The sequence below is a fragment of the Manis javanica genome, chromosome 3 (assembly GCF_040802235.1).
Source record: "Manis javanica isolate MJ-LG chromosome 3, MJ_LKY, whole genome shotgun sequence".
Lineage (NCBI taxonomy): Eukaryota > Metazoa > Chordata > Mammalia > Pholidota > Manidae > Manis > Manis javanica.
Window position 1 is genome coordinate 165023405 of NC_133158.1, and position 20385 is coordinate 165043789.

Genomic DNA, 20385 nt, shown 5'->3' on the forward strand with positions numbered 1-20385 from the left:
ATACACATAACAGAAAAGCATAATTTTGAATCAGTTTTGATGATTGATAGTCATCATTTAAAACCTCGTGCTTTTTGATCACTTCATTGTGCCAGGTGCTATTTGACATTTAATTATTTTAAGAAATCAACCTTAATTATCTCTGTTTTCAGATGAGACGGAAGCTCAGAGAATTTAAGTAACTTGCTGAAAGTCACAGAGCCAGACTTCATAGAGCTGGAAGTCAGCTCTCCCAAAAAGTGCCCAAATTATTGTTCATAACCAATTGGCTACCACATCTCCAATCCAAGGTTGCTGGCATTTCCCCCCATTGTTTCAAGGTATCCTGAATGTGCTAAGCACCTGGCTCTGCCTCTAAGCTAAGAATTCAGTGCTATTCTTTAATTGGATCTACAGTTACCATTTCATCCAGTTGGGAAAAGCCTTAAGCCCTAATTGTTAGCAATCATATAAAGTGTTTCATTTTAAATAGGGTCTTTTTTTTTTCAGGTAGATGAAAGTTTAAAAGTAATGATACTCTGTTGAAAATTGCCAGTAGGCAATACATAGTTATTTTGTAACTTCTAAACTTTGTTTTCAAACAGATGAATTCTGTTCTCATCAGTCAGCTAATTTCTAATTAATGAGTGAGTTTTTTTCCCAGATGGTGTGTCGTATTACTGATTAGAAAACAAACACAAGACAAGCGTCCTCTTACTTATGAATGGCAAAGCTGAGTAAAGAAGGGTTAAGTCTGTGCTGTCCAATAAAGTGACCACTGGCCACATGTGGCCACTGAGCTTTTGAAATGTAACCATTTTGAACTGAGAATTGTGGTGTCAAAAACAAACCATATCCTGAAAAATCAGGACACAAAAAAGGATGTAAACTATCCCATTAGCAACTTTTATATTATTACATGTTGAAATGATAATTTTTGGCATATTTAAGTGAAATAAAATGTTGTTAATTTCACTTGTTTCTTTTTACCTTTTTAATGTGGCTACTAGAAAATCTTAAATTTAATTTGTGGCTTTGAATATTTCTATTGGACAATGCTGGGTGAAGGGATTACTGGTGAGAAAGGAAAGGGTTACTGCAAGCAGAATCAAGCAGTTCATAACATATACTCATTTATCAGTGAAAAGGCATTCAGTGATAAGGTTAAATATCTGTGTGACGACAATTCTACCATGTTCTCAAAGTTTTGCACTTTGAGGGCGTTTGTCAGATGGCCACTGTATTCGTAAGAAACATGGGAAAAGGCGTTTCCTCCTCTGTAGAGGGTCTTTGGCTGATTTTTCACTGCTCAGAAATGTGGACCCAGGATGACATATCAAGAACAAAAAAATGTACCAGCATTTCTTGTGTGAGATTCAGAGCAGATGGTGTGGCTCTGAGCAGTGGCCACTGGAGTAGCTCATCCACGTCTGCCACGAGGGTGGAGGTTTCTAGTGCAGTGGTGCGAGGCCAAACGGCACCCACGAGTTCATTACATAATTCCTAGTAGCGCGAGGCCAAGTGTGTATCGACCCTGGGGAACAGTGGGCAGGCTCCGACAGGCAGACCAAGGTGGTTGTGGCAATGTTTGGACAGTGTGTGCTAGGTGTTGTTTGTTTGGAAAAAGACTGACCAGCTTTTTTGCCCCTCCTCCTTCCTCTTTCTTTTTCCCCCTTTGAAACACTCTGACATAATACTGAATGACTTTGTTTTTAAGCTGTCTAAGCCTTACTCTGTGGAGAAAAAGCCTGCATATTCTTTCCCTGTAGGACACCAGTGTTATTTTTGGAGCAGAGGTTCTTAGGCTGATCTCTGTCTAAACCGATTTCTGTTCTTTGTGAAGTCACGGTCTGGGGCAGCTCTGAGAGATCTCCACGGGCGTAAGCTTCCTGGCTTTGCAGGGATGTCAAGGGGACATGCTTGAAGCCTCACTGGTCTGGGGCTCAACGCAGGGACCTTCGTATTCAGATCCCGCTCCGCGGACTGTGTCCTGGGAGCTGCGTCACACTGGTGCACTTTTACTGCTCCTGTCACTTCATGGGACGACCCACTTCGCGTGGGTCCAGGTGACCCCTCCTTCCTTTCTAACCCTTGTACTGCAGGTCTCAGGCTCCTCGAAAGACCAGAGCTGGGCAGTCCCTGCGGACTTCTCGGGGTGCATCCGGCTGCGGGAGAGCCACTCAGGGCGCAACTCGAGTCCCTGAGGACCTCTGGGAACACGTCTCATGATTCGAAGTTAAGGGCATCCCCTTCTGCGACCTGCTCTGCGTCTGACTGCTAGACACAAGGAAGGAAACCTCCCCTGCTTCTCTCAGTTCCTCTTCCTGATCTATCATTACAGTAAGTTCACATAGTCCGAGCCAGGTAGGAAACATGTAAGATTAGACACAGTCTCAAATACTGCTGTCCACAACAAGTAATATACCACCTTGTTGTGACTCCCTTCCTCTGGAAGTTGGTAGCTGTGTTTCCAGGGAGCAGGAGCGTACGGAGAAAGGCTCCTGAATAGCGAGAAGCCCCTGCAGGTGTCTGGCTGCTTCCCCTGGGGGGTGGCGCCGTGACCTGTGATGTGCCCTTCCCTGGCCGTTTATACATAGCCAGCAAAGCTTCTTACAAGAGAACCCTCTTTCAGCACCTGCAGACTGGGAGACTTGCTGTAAATCTCTGTGACTCCCGGAACGGAAGCCAGCCGGCTGTTCCCCAAACCTGGCCAAGTCCCACCACAGCCCTCCATCCTTCCTTTCTTTTCCTGGGGGCACGGCCTGTGCTCAGCAATGGTCGACCTGGGGGGCCTGGACAACCTGATCGCCAACACGGCCTACCTGCAGGCCCGGAAGACCCTGGATGGCGACAGCAGGGAGCTGCAGCGGCGGCGCCGGACCCTGGTGCTGCCCGGGCCGCAGAGTTGCGCCGAGCTCCGCCAGGCCCTGCCCCTCGACTTCAGCAGCCTGTGCCAGCAGCAGCCCATCGGCCGCCGCCTCTTCCGGGACTTCCTGGGCACGGTGCCCCCGTACCAAGAGGCAGCGGCCTTCCTTGAGGAGCTGCAGAGCTGGGAGCTGGCTGAGGAGGGGCCTGCCAAGGGCAGCACGCTGCAGGGGCTTGTGGCCACTTGCACGGCTGCCTCCGCCCCAGGGCACCCGCACCCCTTCCTCAGCCCAGCTCTGGCCACCAAGAGCCAAGCGGCCACCACCAAGGAGGAGCAAGTGGCCCTGGTGGCACTGGCCAAGGATGAGGCCATGGCTTTCCTGCAGGACCAGCCCTTCCAGGAGTTCCTGGCCAGCCCCTTCTACCACAGGTTTCTGCAGTGGAAAGCTTTCGAGATGCAGCCCGTGTCCGACAAGTACTTCACTGAGTTCCGAGTGCTGGGCAAAGGGGGTTTTGGAGAGGTAAGTGTCTCAGAACAGCCAGGCTGAAAGGTGACGCGCAGTGTAAAAGGGGTTTTGTTTACCTCTGCCTATTTTTTTTTTTTTTAAGTCTCAAGGGAACTTACTTAGAGCTACCTACATGTGAAGAATTCCTAGCTCGCTCTCACCTCTTCTTTCTGGTCACCACGTGAAATAAAAGGAGAATGGCATAAGAAAGGCAAGCAGCATATGGAATTGGCAACGACTCTGTACCCTGGGGTCTGCCCCAGGGACGCACTGTGTGCCTGGACACCTAGGAGAATGATAGTAACAAATGAGGGGTATCTTCCCCTCACTTGTGGTAATGGAGGTAACCAGGGAAAACTTCAGATATCTAAGAAAAACACTCAATTGAAGTAAAGCTGAGAGTCCATTTTGTACCACCGCTGTGCTCCACTTTCTTTTCTTAAGTAGAAAACAGTTTTTTGAGGTAGAAGTCACATAACATAAAATTAGCCATTAACCATATTTATGTGTACAATTCAGTAGCATTTAATATGTTTGTAAAGCTGTGTGACCGTCACCTCTCGCTCCACGACATCTTCACCCCAGCCCCTAAGAGCCTCTGGTCCGCTTTCTGTCTCTATGGATTTGCTTATACTATTGTTTCATATAAATGTAATCAGTATATGACCTTTTGTGTCTGGCTTCTTTCATTGAGCATAATGTTTTGGAGACCCGTGTATCAGAACTTCATTCCTTTTTATGGCTGAATAATATCGTATTGCATAGCTGTACTACAGTTCATTGATCCATCCACCTCGATGGACCCTGGGTTGTTTCCATCTTCTGGTTATTGTGAAGAGTGCTGCTGTGAACATTCACGTGCAAGTATTTGTTTGAACACCTGTTTTTGTTTCTCTCGTGTATGCTTAGGAGTGGAATTGCTGGGTCAGAGGGCAATACTGTGTTTACCTTTCTGAGAACCACCGAAACTGTCCACATTTTACATTCCCACCAGCAATGCCTGAGCGTTCCAACTTCTCCACGTCCTCACCAACATTTGTTATTTCCCTTTTTTAAAAAATATATGGTTCGCCCAGTGGAGGTGACGTGGTACCTCACTGCAGACCCAGCTCTTCCTTGAAGAACCCCTCGTCCTTCCAGCTTTGCTGTCTCAGAAGCCTGCTGTCTTCTCACCTTGGCTGGTTTCTGCCCCTCCAGCCCCGTATCATCATCTTCTCCTCTTTCATGCTTTCTACTTCTACCTCTGCCTCTCCCTTTTCTTCTTTCCTTAAGGTATGTGCTGTCCAGGTGAAAAACACTGGTAAGATGTATGCCTGTAAGAAACTGGACAAGAAGCGGCTGAAGAAAAGAAATGGTGAGAAAATGGCTCTCTTGGAAAAGGAGATTTTGCAGAGGGTCAGCAGCCCTTTCATCGTGTCTCTGGCCTATGCCTTTGAGAGCAAGTCCCATCTCTGCCTGGTCATGAGCCTGATGAATGGGGGAGACCTAAAGTTCCACATCTACAACGTGGGCACGCGGGGCTTGGCCATGAGCAGGGTGGTCTTCTACTCAGCCCAGATGGCCTGTGCTGTGCTGCACCTCCACTCCCTCGGCATCGTCTACCGGGACATGAAGCCTGAGAACGTGCTGCTGGATGACCTTGGCAACTGCAGGCTGTCTGATCTGGGGCTCGCGGTGCACATCCAGGATGGCATGCCCATCACCCAGAGGGTGAGTGGCTCTCCAGCTGCCCCAAGGGTGGGGCACAGGGTCGGAGAGAAAGGCAGAGGGCTGTTCTACTCCCAGGGCAAACAGTCTTGGATATGATCCTTCTCATTTCCTTTCTCCTAAAGCCCTTATGTTGTCACCTTGCCTTAGTGGAGTGGGGAGAAAGGATTAGCTCCACTGGCTGTTTTGCGAGTGCTCTGCTGTCCTCTCAGGGGCAGAGGGGAGCCTCCTCCGTGCGTTAGAGATGGTTGGGCGCCTTCATGGTGAGATGGAAAGAGCCGAATCCACAGTCAGGGTCTAGGTATGTTCCACTAATAACTACCTCCCTGGTGTCATGTTCCAGAGACAATAGAGCCTTCATTTCCTCTTCTGAAAAACTTTAGGGTCTGGACCCTAAAATTCCAGGATCCTAAGAGGTAAACTCTTAAAAAAAAGAACAACCCCCTAACACTTAGCACATTAAAGTCAATGTTCTCTGCTGAGTGCAGAATAGGGGACTGTTTTATATTGGATAAAGGTGAATTTTAAATGAAAAATATATGGAGGTTTATTTTGATCAATTTGGTTCAAAGAGTCTTGCATAAAATTGTTTGATAAAAAAGGAAATATAATTAAGCAGTTATGCTAAATGAACAATACAACATCTCTGGGATTCTGACAGATCTTTACAGGTGAGTTTCTGTGCACAAGAGTAGGAGAATCCCCAGGAAGACAAGGGCCCAAGTCAGGTTCTTAAATATTCACATAAAACTTTGTTTTTGCACAGTTTCCAACCTATAAAGTGGATAGAACAATCAGGCAAGGAAGTAAAAAAAAATCATGGCAAGTCTGGGAAATAGCAGGTGATTTCATATGGCTGTCATGTCAGGGTGCTGACAAGATGTGTGGGGCTTAGATGATGTGAAGACATGGGAATGACATGAGTGGATCTACATTTTTAGAAGACCAGTTTGGATTGCAGATGGGAGGCAGAGGAGGCCAGGGCAGTGGATCAGGGAGACACGATGGGGGGACCTGCTTGTCTAAGACAGTAGGATTGAAGAAAAGGGAGGAAATTAGAGCTGTTGGAAAGAGACCTAATGGGACTTCAGGACCAGCTGGGTACGATGGTGAGGGATGGGGATGGTCTCTGTCTCCCATGACCAGAAGGACAGTAAAATGGTAGGAAAGCTGGCAAGTTCAATTGTTCAATTGTTGATTGTGTCATATATGCAACAAGTAGGTGGAGCTGGTCACTGGATATTTAGACCTATAGGTCTAGTGTTGTGGAGAAAGTTCTGAGCTGGACATCAGAATTTAGAGTCAGCATGGCTGGGGAAAAAATCAGGCACCCCTGAGTCATTTGGGACAGAAGCTGAGGAACACCACCATGCAGGGGGCACTGGGGAAGAGCCTTGAAGAGGTGAAAGAAGAGGACTAGAGGCAGGAGTGGCGTAGTCACGGAAGCTGGATCATTTATGGGTTAATTTCAGTAGCACATCAAAGAAAACACAAATAGTGGATTAAGCAAAGGGGTTTATTTTTCTTATGTAACAGTATGGTGGAGACAAGCAATGGGTGGCATTAGTTCAGCAGCTGCAGGATGACGGGTTCAATGCCTCGTGATCTTGGCCTTTTCCGTGTGTTGCAAGATGGCTGCTCTAGTCCCAACTACCAGGTCTATGTTCCAGGCAGGAGAAAGGAGGACGGGTCAGGAGTAACTGAGCATGTGCAGAGCAGCCAAGTGTGCCTCCCTTTAAAGAGCTTGCATGGACACCCGCCTCTGAACAGCTTCCATTAAAATCTCATTAACTAGAACTATTATCTGGCCGCACCAGTCTTCAGGGGAGCCTGATAAATAACATTTTTTTTTGGAGTAGGAGAGAGGAGTACTAGTTAATAAGGAAGAAGAAAGGCTGGATATAGAATGCATAACTAGCAGCTTCTGCCACAGAAGCCAGAGGAGAAGAGGATTTTAGGGAGGAGAGTGGTCAGCACGGCCAAATGCTACAAAGAGGTCACACAGTCTGGGATTTGGCAAGTAGGGAACCACAGTGTCCTGGGTGAGAGCAATTTTCAAGGTCTAAACTCAAATGGTGGAGGTTGGGCTGGCCTGGAAGTAGAGAGTAAGACTAAGGAGGAAGGCTGATCACTCTAGGGGGTCACGGGGAGGAGGATGGTGTTTTAAGGGGGTCAGATTTAGATGCTGAGATAAGTGCCAGGCAAGAAAGTGATGACGCTATAGGAAGGGAAGAGAGTGAATTATGGAGGAGAAGCCGAGGAAAAGGCCAATGAGGAAGGAGGGCCTCAATGACACTGTCCCCTAAGTGGGTGGGGAGGAGCAACAGGTTGATGGGGGGAGGCAGCATGTTTGCCTCCTTGGGTCCTTTCTGTGGAGACAGGATTTTGTGAATCCATGTCTGTCTATGCATGAAAAAAACAAAGTTCTTTACTTTGTGGTTTTAAATTCATGTTGTCAATTATGCAAAGTAGAAATGTTCCTTTGAAGTGTCCCATAAGCATGTGTCATGCTAATTGGTGATATAACTCCACCTTGATGGAGACTTAGGAGACACATAGCTTTGTCTCTGTCTTAAAAATCCTTCCTTCTCCAACTCTGTTTATGGGCCAACAGAATTTTTAAGGACAGTTCCTTCAGTGGCCCCTGTGTTCAGCTCTCCAGCTCTATTGGGGCCTGCAGGAAATTACCTGTGCCTCCTTGATATTGTCCACCATAATGAATGCACTCGGTGAAAAAGTTACTGCCTAGAGACCTCGGCCCTTTTGCCTGTCCTGAGTACTCTCTGTCTCTGGAGACTAAACTTCAGGGTTTAGACCACTTGCTCTCTCTAAGAAGATTTATGCCTCAGTCCCCAGGCCTGCCACTGAAGCCCAGGGGACTGTCAGGATGGGTAGGGGAAGAGTCAGAGAGTAAGACTGGAAGCCATAAAAAGAAAAGAGAGAAGAAAGGAAAGCCTCCCTCCTTCACTGTTTACCCTCCTGCATAGCTAAGAAAAGCCCCTCAGAGTCCCCGTTACTGTAGCTCTCACATGTGTAACTGGCCCCCAACTGGGTTTTAAGGTCATTATATTCATAACATTTCACAGAATGTTACTGTAGCTCTCACATGTGTAACTGGCCCCCAACTGGGTTTTAAGGTCATTATATTCATAACATTTCACAGAAGAAATGAAAAAGGAAATATTTATAGGGCTTTAGTAATAACCATTAGCATTGTTTTGATGTCAAGATGCTATGTAAAGAATTCCTGTGAACATTATGAAGAAGGTAAGAAGGAACTATCACCCTGATTATAAAGGTTGATACCTGCATTGACTGTCCTGTCCTCCCAGAAGAGGTGAGGCTTCACGGCTATGGAGACTCGACTGGATTCTTCCCATTCAGCTACTCAGTAGTCTTGCATAAGTCAGGATTGCTTCCTGCTACAAATAACAGAATGCCAGACTCCCAACAATTCCAGAGCCAAGCGCTCTGGAAAAATCCCCTGGCCTTTCCCTTCTTGCCACAAGGTGACTTTTGCAACTCCAAATATCAAGTCCACATTCTAGGACAGAAGAAAGATGGAGAAAAGAGCAATATCAACAGACTTCTGTTTACATACCATTGGCTGGGAACATGCCACATGTTCACCTCTAGCTGCAAAGGAGCGTGACAAATAGACTTTTTCCTTTTCCACCCATTATAGGCGATGGTAAGAGAGAAGGGGAGTGAGATTAGGTGTTGGGTGAGTCGATGACATCGGTCACACCAGCCCCCAGAAAAAAACTTTTGATAAGGATTAGGAAATCTCATTCAGCTTCTTAACTCACATGGGCATTAAAGCTAGAGTATAATTCTTACAATGGTGTGATAGGCAGAATTCTAAGATGACCTCCAATGACTCTTGCCTTTCTATAATCTACCCCCTTGGGTGTGGGCAGGATTTGGGAATATAATGAGATGTCACTCCCATGATTTTACTACATTATAAGGCAAAATAGATTATGAAGATGTAATTGAGGTTACTAATCAGTTAACTTTGAACTAATCAGGAGAGAAATGATGCAGGTGGGCCTGATCTAATTATATGAGTTCTTTAAATATGGGTATGGAGGTCAGAGACAGCAGAAGTCAGAAATTTAAAACATGGGAGGCCCTCAATATACCATTGCTGGCTTTGAAGATGGAGAAACCATGTGGCAAAGTGTAGGTGACCTCTAGGATCTGAGAGCAGCTTCTGGCTGACAGCCAGCAGGGAAACAGAGACCTCAGTCCTACAACCATAACAAACTCAATGCTGCCATTGCCATGTGAATTGGGAAAGGATCCTGAGCTCCAGGTGAAAACGCAGTATGGCAGACACCTTAACTTTGACCTTCTGAGATTTTGACCAAAGAACCCTGCCATGCTATGCTTAAACTTCTACCTACAGAACTGTGAGTTAATAAATGGGTGTTGTTCTAAGCTACTAAGTCGTGGTAATTTGTCACACAGCATAAGAAAACTCATATAAATTATAAATAAAGGAAGGTAGCCAGTGGAAAGATTTTTTGTATGATAGCATCAAAATTAATTGAGAAGATAGGAGGGTGCTGGACATCGTTAGAGCAACAGAGCTTTTCTTCCCAACAGGGCTCGGAATGCCTACTGCATGTTATAGAACTTGAGGCTGTAATTGACTTTGAAACTCCGGGCTTGGTTCTTCCAAGTGTAACCCTTTCCTTGGCAGAAACTCAACCTCCCTAGAGAGGCTCTTATGGGCTATTGCAGGATGTGAGGTGAAATACTTTGGACATTGCTTTATAGGCAGTAGGAAGCCATTGAAAGTTTTTCAACAGGAGAGTGGCATGGACAGGGTGATTCTCTAGGAAGATGACTCTGACTTTATACAAGATGAAGGAGAAGGACATGGGGGTGGGGAACCTGCAGGGAGCTATGTAATGATCCACCCATGAGGTAATGAGGGTTTAGGTAGGGCCCTGGCCTCTGAACAGTCTCATGTCCAGAACTCAGCCCCCTGACCTCTCACCTGGGCTCCATCAGTTCCCACATCTGGACACACCTCTCTTAAAACGTTCCTGTCCCAGCTGTGCCTGCCAACTCAGGAAATCTTTAATCTCTAAGAATTTATGATTCTATGAGATAGTCTTTGAATTATTTGGAGAAAAAGGTTTGGCAACTCAAAAGATTAACATAGGGAATAAGTCGTTATGATTTACTACACTATTGGTCAGGGTTCCTATGGGACAAAATGAAGTTTATCTAAGGAAATGAAATTAATGGTTTACATAACTAAGGATCCCAGAGACTTGGCTTGATCCAGGCATCTAAACAGTGTCCCAGGGAATCTCTCCCTCTGCTTCCCAGCTCTGCTCTCGTTAGTGTTGGCCTCACTCTCAAGCAGGAGCTCCCCACATCGAGGCCAGATCCACATATAGCCTACCAGATGAGCAACCCCATGGAGAGAAAACACTTCTTTACAAACAGGTCCTTCACAATTCCCAGGGAAGACTCTCAATGGACAGCTCAGGACATGCCCAACTACAGCCAATTCCAGCCAGAAGATCACTGCTGTTCCCAGGAGCCAGGGGGAGGTCTGTCCATCTTAGTCTCATGGACAGAGAACAGAGGAATGTGTTCTCCAAAGGAAAATCAGGATGGAAAAGTATGAGAGAAGGATGGCAGATAGGCAAAAACAGTGGATGCCCCTAAAAACTGCTGTTACCCCAATGGTTTGAAAAGTTTGGAAGTCTTCTGCCCCCTTAATCAAATCCTTTACAAAATAATTCTATGAGGTAGGAACTATTATTAGCTCCATTTTATAGATAGAGAGATCGAGTTACCCATCCAAAGTCCCATCACTGGCATGCGATATGAACCCGGGTGTATCAGATTCAAGAGCACTTAATGGTTCCCACTCCACCTTAAGTTCACACACAGGGCAGAACATGGCCTATGGTTTTTAGTGCTGTAAAAGGCTTTCCACTCAGTAAACTCAGGCTGACTAAGTGCATGTGATGACATTAGCGTATCTGCCTCATTCTGGTCTGATACGGATACCAACCAGAAGCCTAGCTGAAACTCTGACAGAGTTAAGGCTTCAGAAAGGAGCTCCCACCTACACAGGGAACGATGTGACTAATGTCTCAGAGCCAGCCTCCCATGTATAGGCACAGTATAATTGCACACGGTCCCAGCCACTGTCTGTGTTCACTTTGAATACACATGATAGGCACTCCTGCCAGTTCTGAGCCAACATCCACATGCACACAATAAAACTAACCCACATCACTTTTTAGAGACTCCAGGAAAATACAAAAGGAAAATGGGGAAGGGGAGCTCAGGCTGGGATCTTTCAAATTCAGCATTCTATGTGGGGAAGAGTGACCCTCAGATTTCATGGGACATGAATCCTTACAACTTGTTATTTTGTCAGGAATGGGAATGAAGTTAGAACAGTGCCCCGAACGCTTGTGACATGCTTGGTTACCTTGTCCTGCCTGGAAGTCTTCAACTCCTCCCGTTCAGAGGAGCTGAGTGACAGACGTCAGGCTCTATATTTATTCTGACACTTCTATTGTTCCGAACTCTGAATGCTGAAGACACACTGAATAAGTGATTTTTATAAGATCTCAGAGTGTTTTTCATCACAAGTTAACACCAAAGTACAGCACAGTCATGACCCTGCTCCAGAATTTTTTCTCTTTGAGAATTTACTTCTGAGAAACAGTTTAAGAGCCACAGAAGAGAGGCATTCTGGTTATTTCATGGTCACACGTTGGTCTCCACCAACCATCATTAAATTTGGTTCTTAGTGACTTTTGACTACTACAAAAACTTCAAATCCATTCTCTAAGTATTTACCACTGTTAAGACCTTTCAAAAAATACTCATGACAGTCTTAGAATCATTTTTAATATCCCTTCATTCAAAAGGCAGTCATTCATTCATTCACTCCCTCCCTCATTCATTCAACATGTATTTACTGAGCATTTCCCACATGCCAGGACTGTGCTAAACCTAGGGATAGAATGAGCAAACAATGGACATGATTTCCTGCCCTGATGAAGTTCACTGTCTAAGGGGGGAGAGAAAACTTAATACTCACTCAAAGGGATGTAAAATTTCTATTATGATGAGTGCTGTGAAGATGTGGTCCGTGGGGCTCTCCAAGGATTTGACTAACCATGTGAGGATGAGAGAGTTAGCCGCAGGGGAAATGCGACGTGCTTGATATCAGAAGGACAGATGGGAATTCACTCAGCAAAGGAATTGGGGTGAACTTAAGCTGAGTTCCCTGGAAAAAGACTCTGCAGATAGATTTATTTATATGTGGAGAATTTATTAGGGAGTTCTCTTAGGAGACCCACACATGCGGACGGCAGGACGGGCAGAGGGTGACACTGACCACAATGAAGCAGACTAGGTCAATCCCTCAGCGAGCTCTGGAGTTGGAAGGGCCCTTCAGCGTTGTCCAAAATTCAAGTGGGGTCTGGGCTTTTTTATCATACTCCATAAGCCAGTTAGTGACCTTGGCCAGCTGCCAGCAGGGGGCAGCGTGGACAAGGCAGTTCCCTGCTGCGGAAGGCAATCCGCTGGGAGGGGTGCCTCTGTGAGACATCAGCAGTCAACCGCACCAGCCACAGGGGGCTATATAATTTTCCGGGTTCATTGTGAACTGAAAATCTGGGGCCCTCTCATTCAAACATCAGGAAAAGGCTTTCTCCTTTCTTCCATGATCAATCTTTCAACAATCCATGGTGTTTTTTTAATTTGCTTTTTAAAGTCATACTCCTTCAGGCTCAGATACATGAGCAGTGGAGAATCTCACAGACACCCAGGGCCCCAACCCACAACTAGACCTGAGGAAGCCTGTGCCTCACTCCAACGCTCCCTGAAGCCGAGTTCAGGCCCCCAAAGGGGACATAGGGTAACAACAGTTGCTGAGCAGAGTCAGGTGGGGAGCAAACAGCCAGGAACCCATGGCTAGGAGGCAGTAACCCATGTGGGAGACAGGACTGTGCGAGGCCAGGCTCCAAGCGCCAGGTGTATGCTCCATCATCTCACTGGACTTAATTTACAAGATGCAAATTCACAAACTTGTCAAGACAGCCTCCGCACAGCTTTTCACCCTGCACCTGGCTGCTTCTGAGCACAGGGCCCTGCCCAACTGCATTGGAGGCTGTCCCTGGTGCCAGCAGCTGGGGAGCGGAGGCCAGGACCTGAGGAGGGGTTTGGGCAGAGTCCCCAGCATCCGCTCCAGGTGGGGCAGAGCGCTTCAGGCACTGGGAACAGCCAGAGCAAAGCACCTGCTGCTTGGGGGAAATGAAAGGAAGGCAGGAAATGAAAAGCACTAAGCAGGAGGAAATGTGGTTCAGATGAATCTGGGGAGGTGGCAGGGGCCAGACCAAACCTGCCATTACAGGCTGTGTGAAGGGCTTTGGCCTTCTGCTTAAGAGCACTGGAAGCCTCTGAAAAGATTGTACCAAAGGGTCAAGTAAAAGCCTGTTTTGAAAAAATAACTCCATCGGAGGTGAGAACATGTCAGAGGGGATTCAGGCAGATTGTGGTCATTGATAATCCAGGTGAGAGGTGCTGGCAGCTCAGCCCACGATGGCGGGCAGTGGGGTGGGGGGCAGGGGTGGAGCCAGGGCACAGTGTATGAACTGGGAAGAGATTTCAGAATGAACAGGCCTCAGTGATGGTTTGGATGTGGGTGAGAGAAAGAGTGGTGCCAAGGGTGATTTCTTAGGTGAGCTGGTGTCACAGGTACCGACTTGGGCACTGAGCACAGGGAACTGAGCTAACACATGCCTGCCATGATGCGGAAGAAACTGACAAGCCAACGCGCAGTGATAACCTGAGACCAAGGCTGCCCGAGTTGGTGCACCTGGAGTCAGGGGTCAGGGGTCAGGAAGGGCATCCAGGAGAAAATGACAACCAAATTGAGATTTTCAGAGCAAACTGAAACTAGGCAGGTGAAGAGGAAGAATGGGATGCTGACCTATGCAAAGGGATGAGCACAGGTCAGCAGTCCTCAAATGAGGGTGACTGTGGCTCTCAGGGGAGTTGGACAGTGTGGAGGCACCTTCGGCTGCCATGACTGAAGTGCCATTACTGGCATCTAGGCAGTAGAGGCCAGAGATGTGCTAAACACCCTACAACACACAGGACAGGCTCCATCAAGAACCTTCTGATCCACAGTGTCCACCGTACCCTGTGGGAAACCCTGGCCCAGGGACAGGCCTGGCAGGAGACGCCCGGGCTCAGTCACAGAACAGAGTGCCTCTGCAGCGCCTAGAATGTGAAATCACAGGGTGGGAGGGGTGATGAAAGCTACAACTGGAAAGTGTAGCAGATGTCAAGCCGTAGGGGGCTGGAGGAGTCAGACAAGAGCATTTGATCCTGATGCTAAAGGTGATGGGGAGCCACTGAAGGCTTTCAGGCAGGGAAGTGACAAAATCAGCCTTGGAAGGACACTCAGGAAAACGATGGGGCTGCACAGGAGGGTAGCGTTGCATAGGATCTGGGAACTGGGCAGGTCAGCCGGCACATTGTCTAGTGAGTTGTGGAGGCGGGAAGAAAGAGAGCCAGGACGTCTGCAGGGGGTGGCAGGATGCGAACCAGTGAACAGAAGTTTGCCACGTGATCTAATTTGATATATTCCCATGTTGGAAGCTCAGAGCAGCCACTCAGATCACAGGCAGCTGATGAAATACGGTGTTCAGGATCACCCAGAGGGAAGAAGCAGAAGTGTGCCAGTCCTCATTCTGCCTCCTACTATGGTTGTCGCGTACAGATGCACAGGCTGACCTGATCACACAGGGCACCTGGTCCCAGGGACAGTGAGATAGGAGGCCAGCTGGTGCTCCATGCACCAAGCTATGCAGAGCAGCTTCTAATTGACACAGACATGCCTCTTAGGCTGCGCTTGAGCCCAGGTGGGTCATGCCTCTTCTCTGAGCCTCTTTTATGCTGCCTGACTCTTAGGTTTGAAGAGAAGATTAAGAAACAAGGTAGATAAATGCCTAGCCGAGGGTCAGCCCCTTGGTAGGCACTCAAGAAATGACTCAAGAAATATTCTACAAGGAGCCAAGCACTTGAGGCCAGTCCCCTCAGTCACACTCCCCACTGGTGCCTTGTTTCTGCCTTGACAGGCTCTGGAGCCGCTCAGGTGGAGTCTGTAGTCGTGCTTTCTTCTCTGAGTGGCGCAGGAAACCAGCAGGACCCATGGCTGCAACCGAGTGGGCAGTGGCTGAGGGTGCAGCTCACCTCTAGGCTGAGCAGAGCAGGCATATGCTGACGTATTCCTGCCGCACAGCCACATGGAGATTCGCTTGCGGTTTTATTCTGCGTTTTAAAGGCACCATGGAAAATATGCCTTAGCCTGATGCTGGGCAGATTCAGGGAACATGAAACCACTAAAGAACATACACCAGTGGAAGGGTCACAGCTATTGATCTCTGCCCATGTGCTAGGCCTTCCCTGCCTTTCGGTCTGCTGGAGTCTTAAGATGCTTCTGAGTTTTTCTTCTTGGGTAGCTGCCCTGAGACAACCAACCAGAAGACAGGCTTGGTGACCATGGTTACTAACACCTATTGAGGGCGTGCTATGTGCCAGGCTTTGGGGAGGCACTCAGTGTGTCTTATCACTTTAATCTTCAACACAGTCCTATGAGCAAAGAGCCAGGAGGCTCTGGAGGTTTAGTAACTGGCAGAGGGTGGGGGTGGGGAGAGTGGCGACCAGCCAATGACCGATAAGAGCTGGGATCTGAACCTCCGTGGAGGGTCTCCAGGCTGCATAGCTGCGGGAAGCATTATTGCAGGGACCCCTCTTTGGGTCTCCCGTCGGGGCTCTCTCAAGAGTGTCCGCAAGAGCAGGGAGCCGGCTCTGGTGAGGCTCGCGCTCCTGGCCCAGGAAGAGGCTAGGAGAAAGTGATCAGGCGGCAGGGCCCAAGCAGGCCCCGGTGCCCACGGCACTCTGCAGGCTGCAGCCTGGGGCTGAGCGCGCGGGCGGAGCCTTGGAACTAAGTCCCCTGGGGTTTCGGGCCGCATTCTTCCGAGGTCTGCAAAGGCCACCGCTTAAAGGCGCAGAGGAGCAGCTGGGAATGAGAACAAAGCGGCCAGGACCCCCTCGGGGAAGGAAGGAGGGAGCCCCAGGAAACAGCTGATAGCGCCAAGCTCAGCTTGTTTTTTTTCCCCTGCTCAACAGTTCTCCTGCCACGGCAAACAAAAGATGTACATTCTGATTCCCTCTTCTGTTTGGATTTGCTGTCGAGTGGATCTGGTTTGTGATGAGCTGGGGGGAAGAGGCATTCGAGGGCGGTTTCTTGCTCGGCTGGCCCGTTTGCTGGGCTGGGCTGCCGCTGCCTCCGAAAGACGCACAGAGCCTCCACTTCTGCCTCCTTCTCCCAGCCCGGGTCATCAAGGCCAGAATGGCCACACCAGGGGCATGACACCAGCGTTTCTTCTAAGGTTGGAATTTAAGGTTGCCAACTTCTCAGATTCAGTGGGAGCTGATGATTTACTCGTGACCTTGACCTTGAAAGGATCCTGCACGTGCGCACGCAGGCGCACACACGTGTTTATGGATTTAAAACTATTATGTCAACTGTGCCCTCTCAGCCCCACTCAAAGGCCCCTCCCTGTTCTCACTGTCAAGTTCACAGTTCACTACTGTCCAGAGCCATACTGGGACTACTCAGAGTGCAGAATCCGCCCAGCCTGTGTCTTGCCACTCAGGTCCCATGGGCCCGGGGTGAGAGTGACAATAGTTACTAGGTCTGTGGAAGCCAGTATCCAACAGTAAGAGCAGTGCAGGGGGTATCTGCACAGGTCCCAACAGACTGGCTCTGATCCTGATCCCAACTTAGTGTGTCCACATTCCTCAAAGTCTAGACACTTGTAAGTGACAAGTGGCCTTGGTGGGACTAAGCAATATACATGCCATGGCTGTGATAGATGGACTTCTTGCTGCCCCTCTGGGGGACAATGGGAGAGGGGGCAGCCACTGCCTGGCTAAATCCTGTGAGATCTGATGCTTGATGCCATGCAATGCTGGGTATACTTTGTCTTGCCTGACCTGGTCCACCAAAGGGCACTATAAAACCAAAAGCAAAACAAAATGAAGCGAAAAAAAATTAAAAATCCACATGCAAACACCTCCACTAAGAGTTCTCTTGCTGCTGACACTTGGGTGATCCCTGTAACCATGGCAATGGCAGTTTCTGTCACATGGGCTGAAAGCGACTGTTTTGACAACACAGAGACTGACGTGCGGGGGCCCTTTGTAACTTCAGGAGTTAACAGAGCCACGAGGTCGGCGTGGTTGGACCCTGCCCCATGCTGCTTGGCCCGTTCCCTCCTCCCACTCTGAGGAGGCAGTTCACATGCAGAAGACAAATGGCATAAAGGGCAGGCAATTAATTTCTTCAGCTGGAGGCTGTGATGGAATTTGGGTGCTTAGACTCTGGCATGCGCCTCTAATTCCATTCTTCTCTGTGAAATACTTCCAGTCTTCAAGGAAGTGATGCCCTTCAAAATTCCATTGTTGGCATTTTCTGTCTTTTAGCAAGAGGTAAATTTCTTCCTGCGTGTTAGTTGGAATGAGTCTAAGGCTATTCTGCATGTTGTCTCATGCTCTTTCCATCACGGCAAGGACCGATAGCCCGGTAAAGATGGTAGGCTCATTCTTCTTTTATTTCCTTGGGGAGGAAGAAAGGTGGTCCCAGGGCATGGCTCAGGGTCTGGTCCCCATCTCCCAGCAACCTCTGTAGTGTGGAACAGCCCAGCTAGCCTGATGAGCAGAGATGCCCGCAAAGAATGGAAAGCCCACTGGGGAAAAGGGAGGGGAAGCAGCTTAAGCAGGAATGGACAAGACGAGGACTTACTACTTGCCAGGTGGGGAGAAGGAAGGAGGGGACTCCAAGGGGAGTGTAAGTCCAGGGAAAGGAAATTCTGGGGCAAAACACCTCTAAAAACTAAAATCAGTCCCAGGGAGAAATAGTTTAAAACCTGTTTATTGCTTACAAACTGCAGTCCTGGGCCATCTCTCTCCCCTGCTCCAGAGGAAGCAAGCAAGCAAGCAAGCAAGCAAGCAAGCCCCTCCCCTTAACCTCTCAGGTTCAGACATGCCCTCGGTTGCCCAGGTAATTACCCACTGACATAGAGACAACTTCTATCCACCCCTGAGGATATGCAAATGCACTAAAACCAGGCGAGATATTCTGGAAATGTCACAGTTTTACCCATAGGCCACCCCTCCAGAAATCTCACTTTACAATCTACCCATTCCCCTTCTTCCACAATGGTCCCTGGGCGAGAAAACTGGAGCATTATGACCAGACTAATGAATAACAATAGCAACAGCAATAAAATTATGACAACCCTCAAGCCAGAGGATTGGCTAGGTTCAAAAGTCTTAGGAAGATAAAGTCCATAGCTCAACCATTCCATAGGCGGGCAGTAGCCGAGGGTTCAGAGCAATCGTCATGCAACAGCTGCACCCAGGGGGTCCATTCAGGCCACAAGGACTGTAGGAGAAAATAACCTTAAGGGCTATAAGATACATGTTTTAATGACACCAGCATAGGCAAATCTTGTCCATCAGGTAGGATGCATGCAAGAGTGGTCCTGTGATAGAACAGTGGCAGGAATGGGATCTTGTCCTGGTCTAGTATACCAGACCTTCACCCCCCTCCCTGTGGGAGTTACAGATGGGTCAATATATAGGGCTACAGGAGTTACGTGTACTGGCCATAAAGATAAAACAAAACTTCCCCACAAGATGCTCTTACCTCTTGGACATTTTGGGTATACTACCATGACCTTTAGGGGCCATTCAGCTGTTATTCCAGGAATACACAGGAGGCCAGCTTCCAGGTCTTCTCCCCAAGGTGCCAGAAGCTCCAGCCATCTCTGGTCTATGTGTCGAAATGTCCAGGGCCAGGTCCATTCAACAGTGTCTCCAGGGCTTAATGCAGTAGTGGCTGGCAGCAGGATGTTGGTCTGCTGGCCATATTCTGGCATCAGTAACTCTTCTTTGGTTTGGATGTACAATTGTACAGGAGAGGCAAGGTGTGTGAGCATATCCACAGGGCTCAAAGCTCCTTTATGTGGCTTCTCATTCAAATACCACAGCACTGTCCATAGGCAAACTAACCAACCCTGTAGACTATTGGTGTCTGACTTCAGGCCAGATTTCAACAAACCGTTGTACCTCTCTATCATGCCTTCCCCAGTAGGATTATATGGTACACGAAATTTCCACTTTATTCCTAATTGCTGCACCCATTCTTGTAAAATGTCTCCAGTAAAGTGGGTGCCATGATCACTCTCAATCACCTGTGGCTGGACATAGGCTGCAAAGAGATGCTCCAGGGCCCTCTTGGGTGGTTTGCTGATCTGCACGACATGTAGGAAAAGCAACCAATAGTCCAGTAGCCATGTCCACACAAGTCATGGCATACCGATATCCTTCTGATGTGGGCAGAGGCCCAATATAGTCTATTTGCCACCTGACAAGGGGTATTGGCCCCTTTACTGTGGTCCCATGTTGCTGTGGGACTCAGTGTAAGTCCCTCTTAGAGCACACCAGGCTCTGCTAACTTCTTCAAAGGTCAATGGCAAGCCCCACCTACAGGCTACGGCCCACATTGTCTTTTCCCCCATGTGCAACGAACGCTGGTGTAGCCATTGGGCCACATCAGAGGCAGGCTTTCCTTCTAGCCAGCACACCTGGGCCAGTGTGTCTGCTTCATCATTCTCTGGGGATGCCAAAGGCAAATGGCCAGTCACGTGATAGATGGTAACAGTCTTAGTCTGACCAGAGGGCCATAGGTCTTGCCACAACTCTTCCCAAAGGGGCTGGTGACCAGCCCTCCAGTTGGCATGGCACCATGTTGGTAGCCACAGGATCAAGCCCCGATAGATGGCCCAGCTGTCAGTGCAGACAACTATGGGGGAAGGCTCCTGGGTGATCACGAGCCATACTGCCTGCATCTCAGCCCATTGAATGCTCTTCCCTCTCCATCCTCCATCCATATTGTCTCAGTCTTAGGATGGAAAGCCACAGCCCTCCACTTCGGGGGCTGCCCATGACTGGAGCCATCTGTGTACCAAGTATCTTCAGGTATAGGGGCTTCTCCCTCCTGAAAAGGAGTCTTGGCCACCAATGGGTCAAAAGCAAGTTGTTCCTGCTTTCCACTGGTACAGGTCACTGGCCCCAATAAGCGCTGGAGTTCTCCACTTAAGGGGCTAGTAGAGAGGGCGCTGTGCTGCTATAAATATGCACCCCATTGGCCAGTTTCGGTTTCTGTGCCACACCACTCTGTGGCTTTTGGGTCCAGTCT

At 48.4% G+C, this 20385-nt stretch overlaps 1 protein-coding gene across 1 annotated transcript in view; it reads left to right on the forward strand.

The window, feature by feature from the left end:
* Positions 1 to 1680: 1680 nt before the first annotated feature.
* The window catches only part of GRK7 (G protein-coupled receptor kinase 7), a 33386-nt gene continuing 14681 nt past the window's right edge, over positions 1681 to 20385 (forward strand). The window contains exons 1-3 of the mRNA XM_073230435.1: positions 1681 to 2319; positions 2612 to 3365; positions 4623 to 5060. Coding sequence (XP_073086536.1) covers positions 2754 to 3365; positions 4623 to 5060 — 1050 coding nt within the window. The 5' untranslated portion in view covers positions 1681 to 2319; positions 2612 to 2753. The remainder of the gene's footprint in view (positions 2320 to 2611; positions 3366 to 4622; positions 5061 to 20385) is intronic.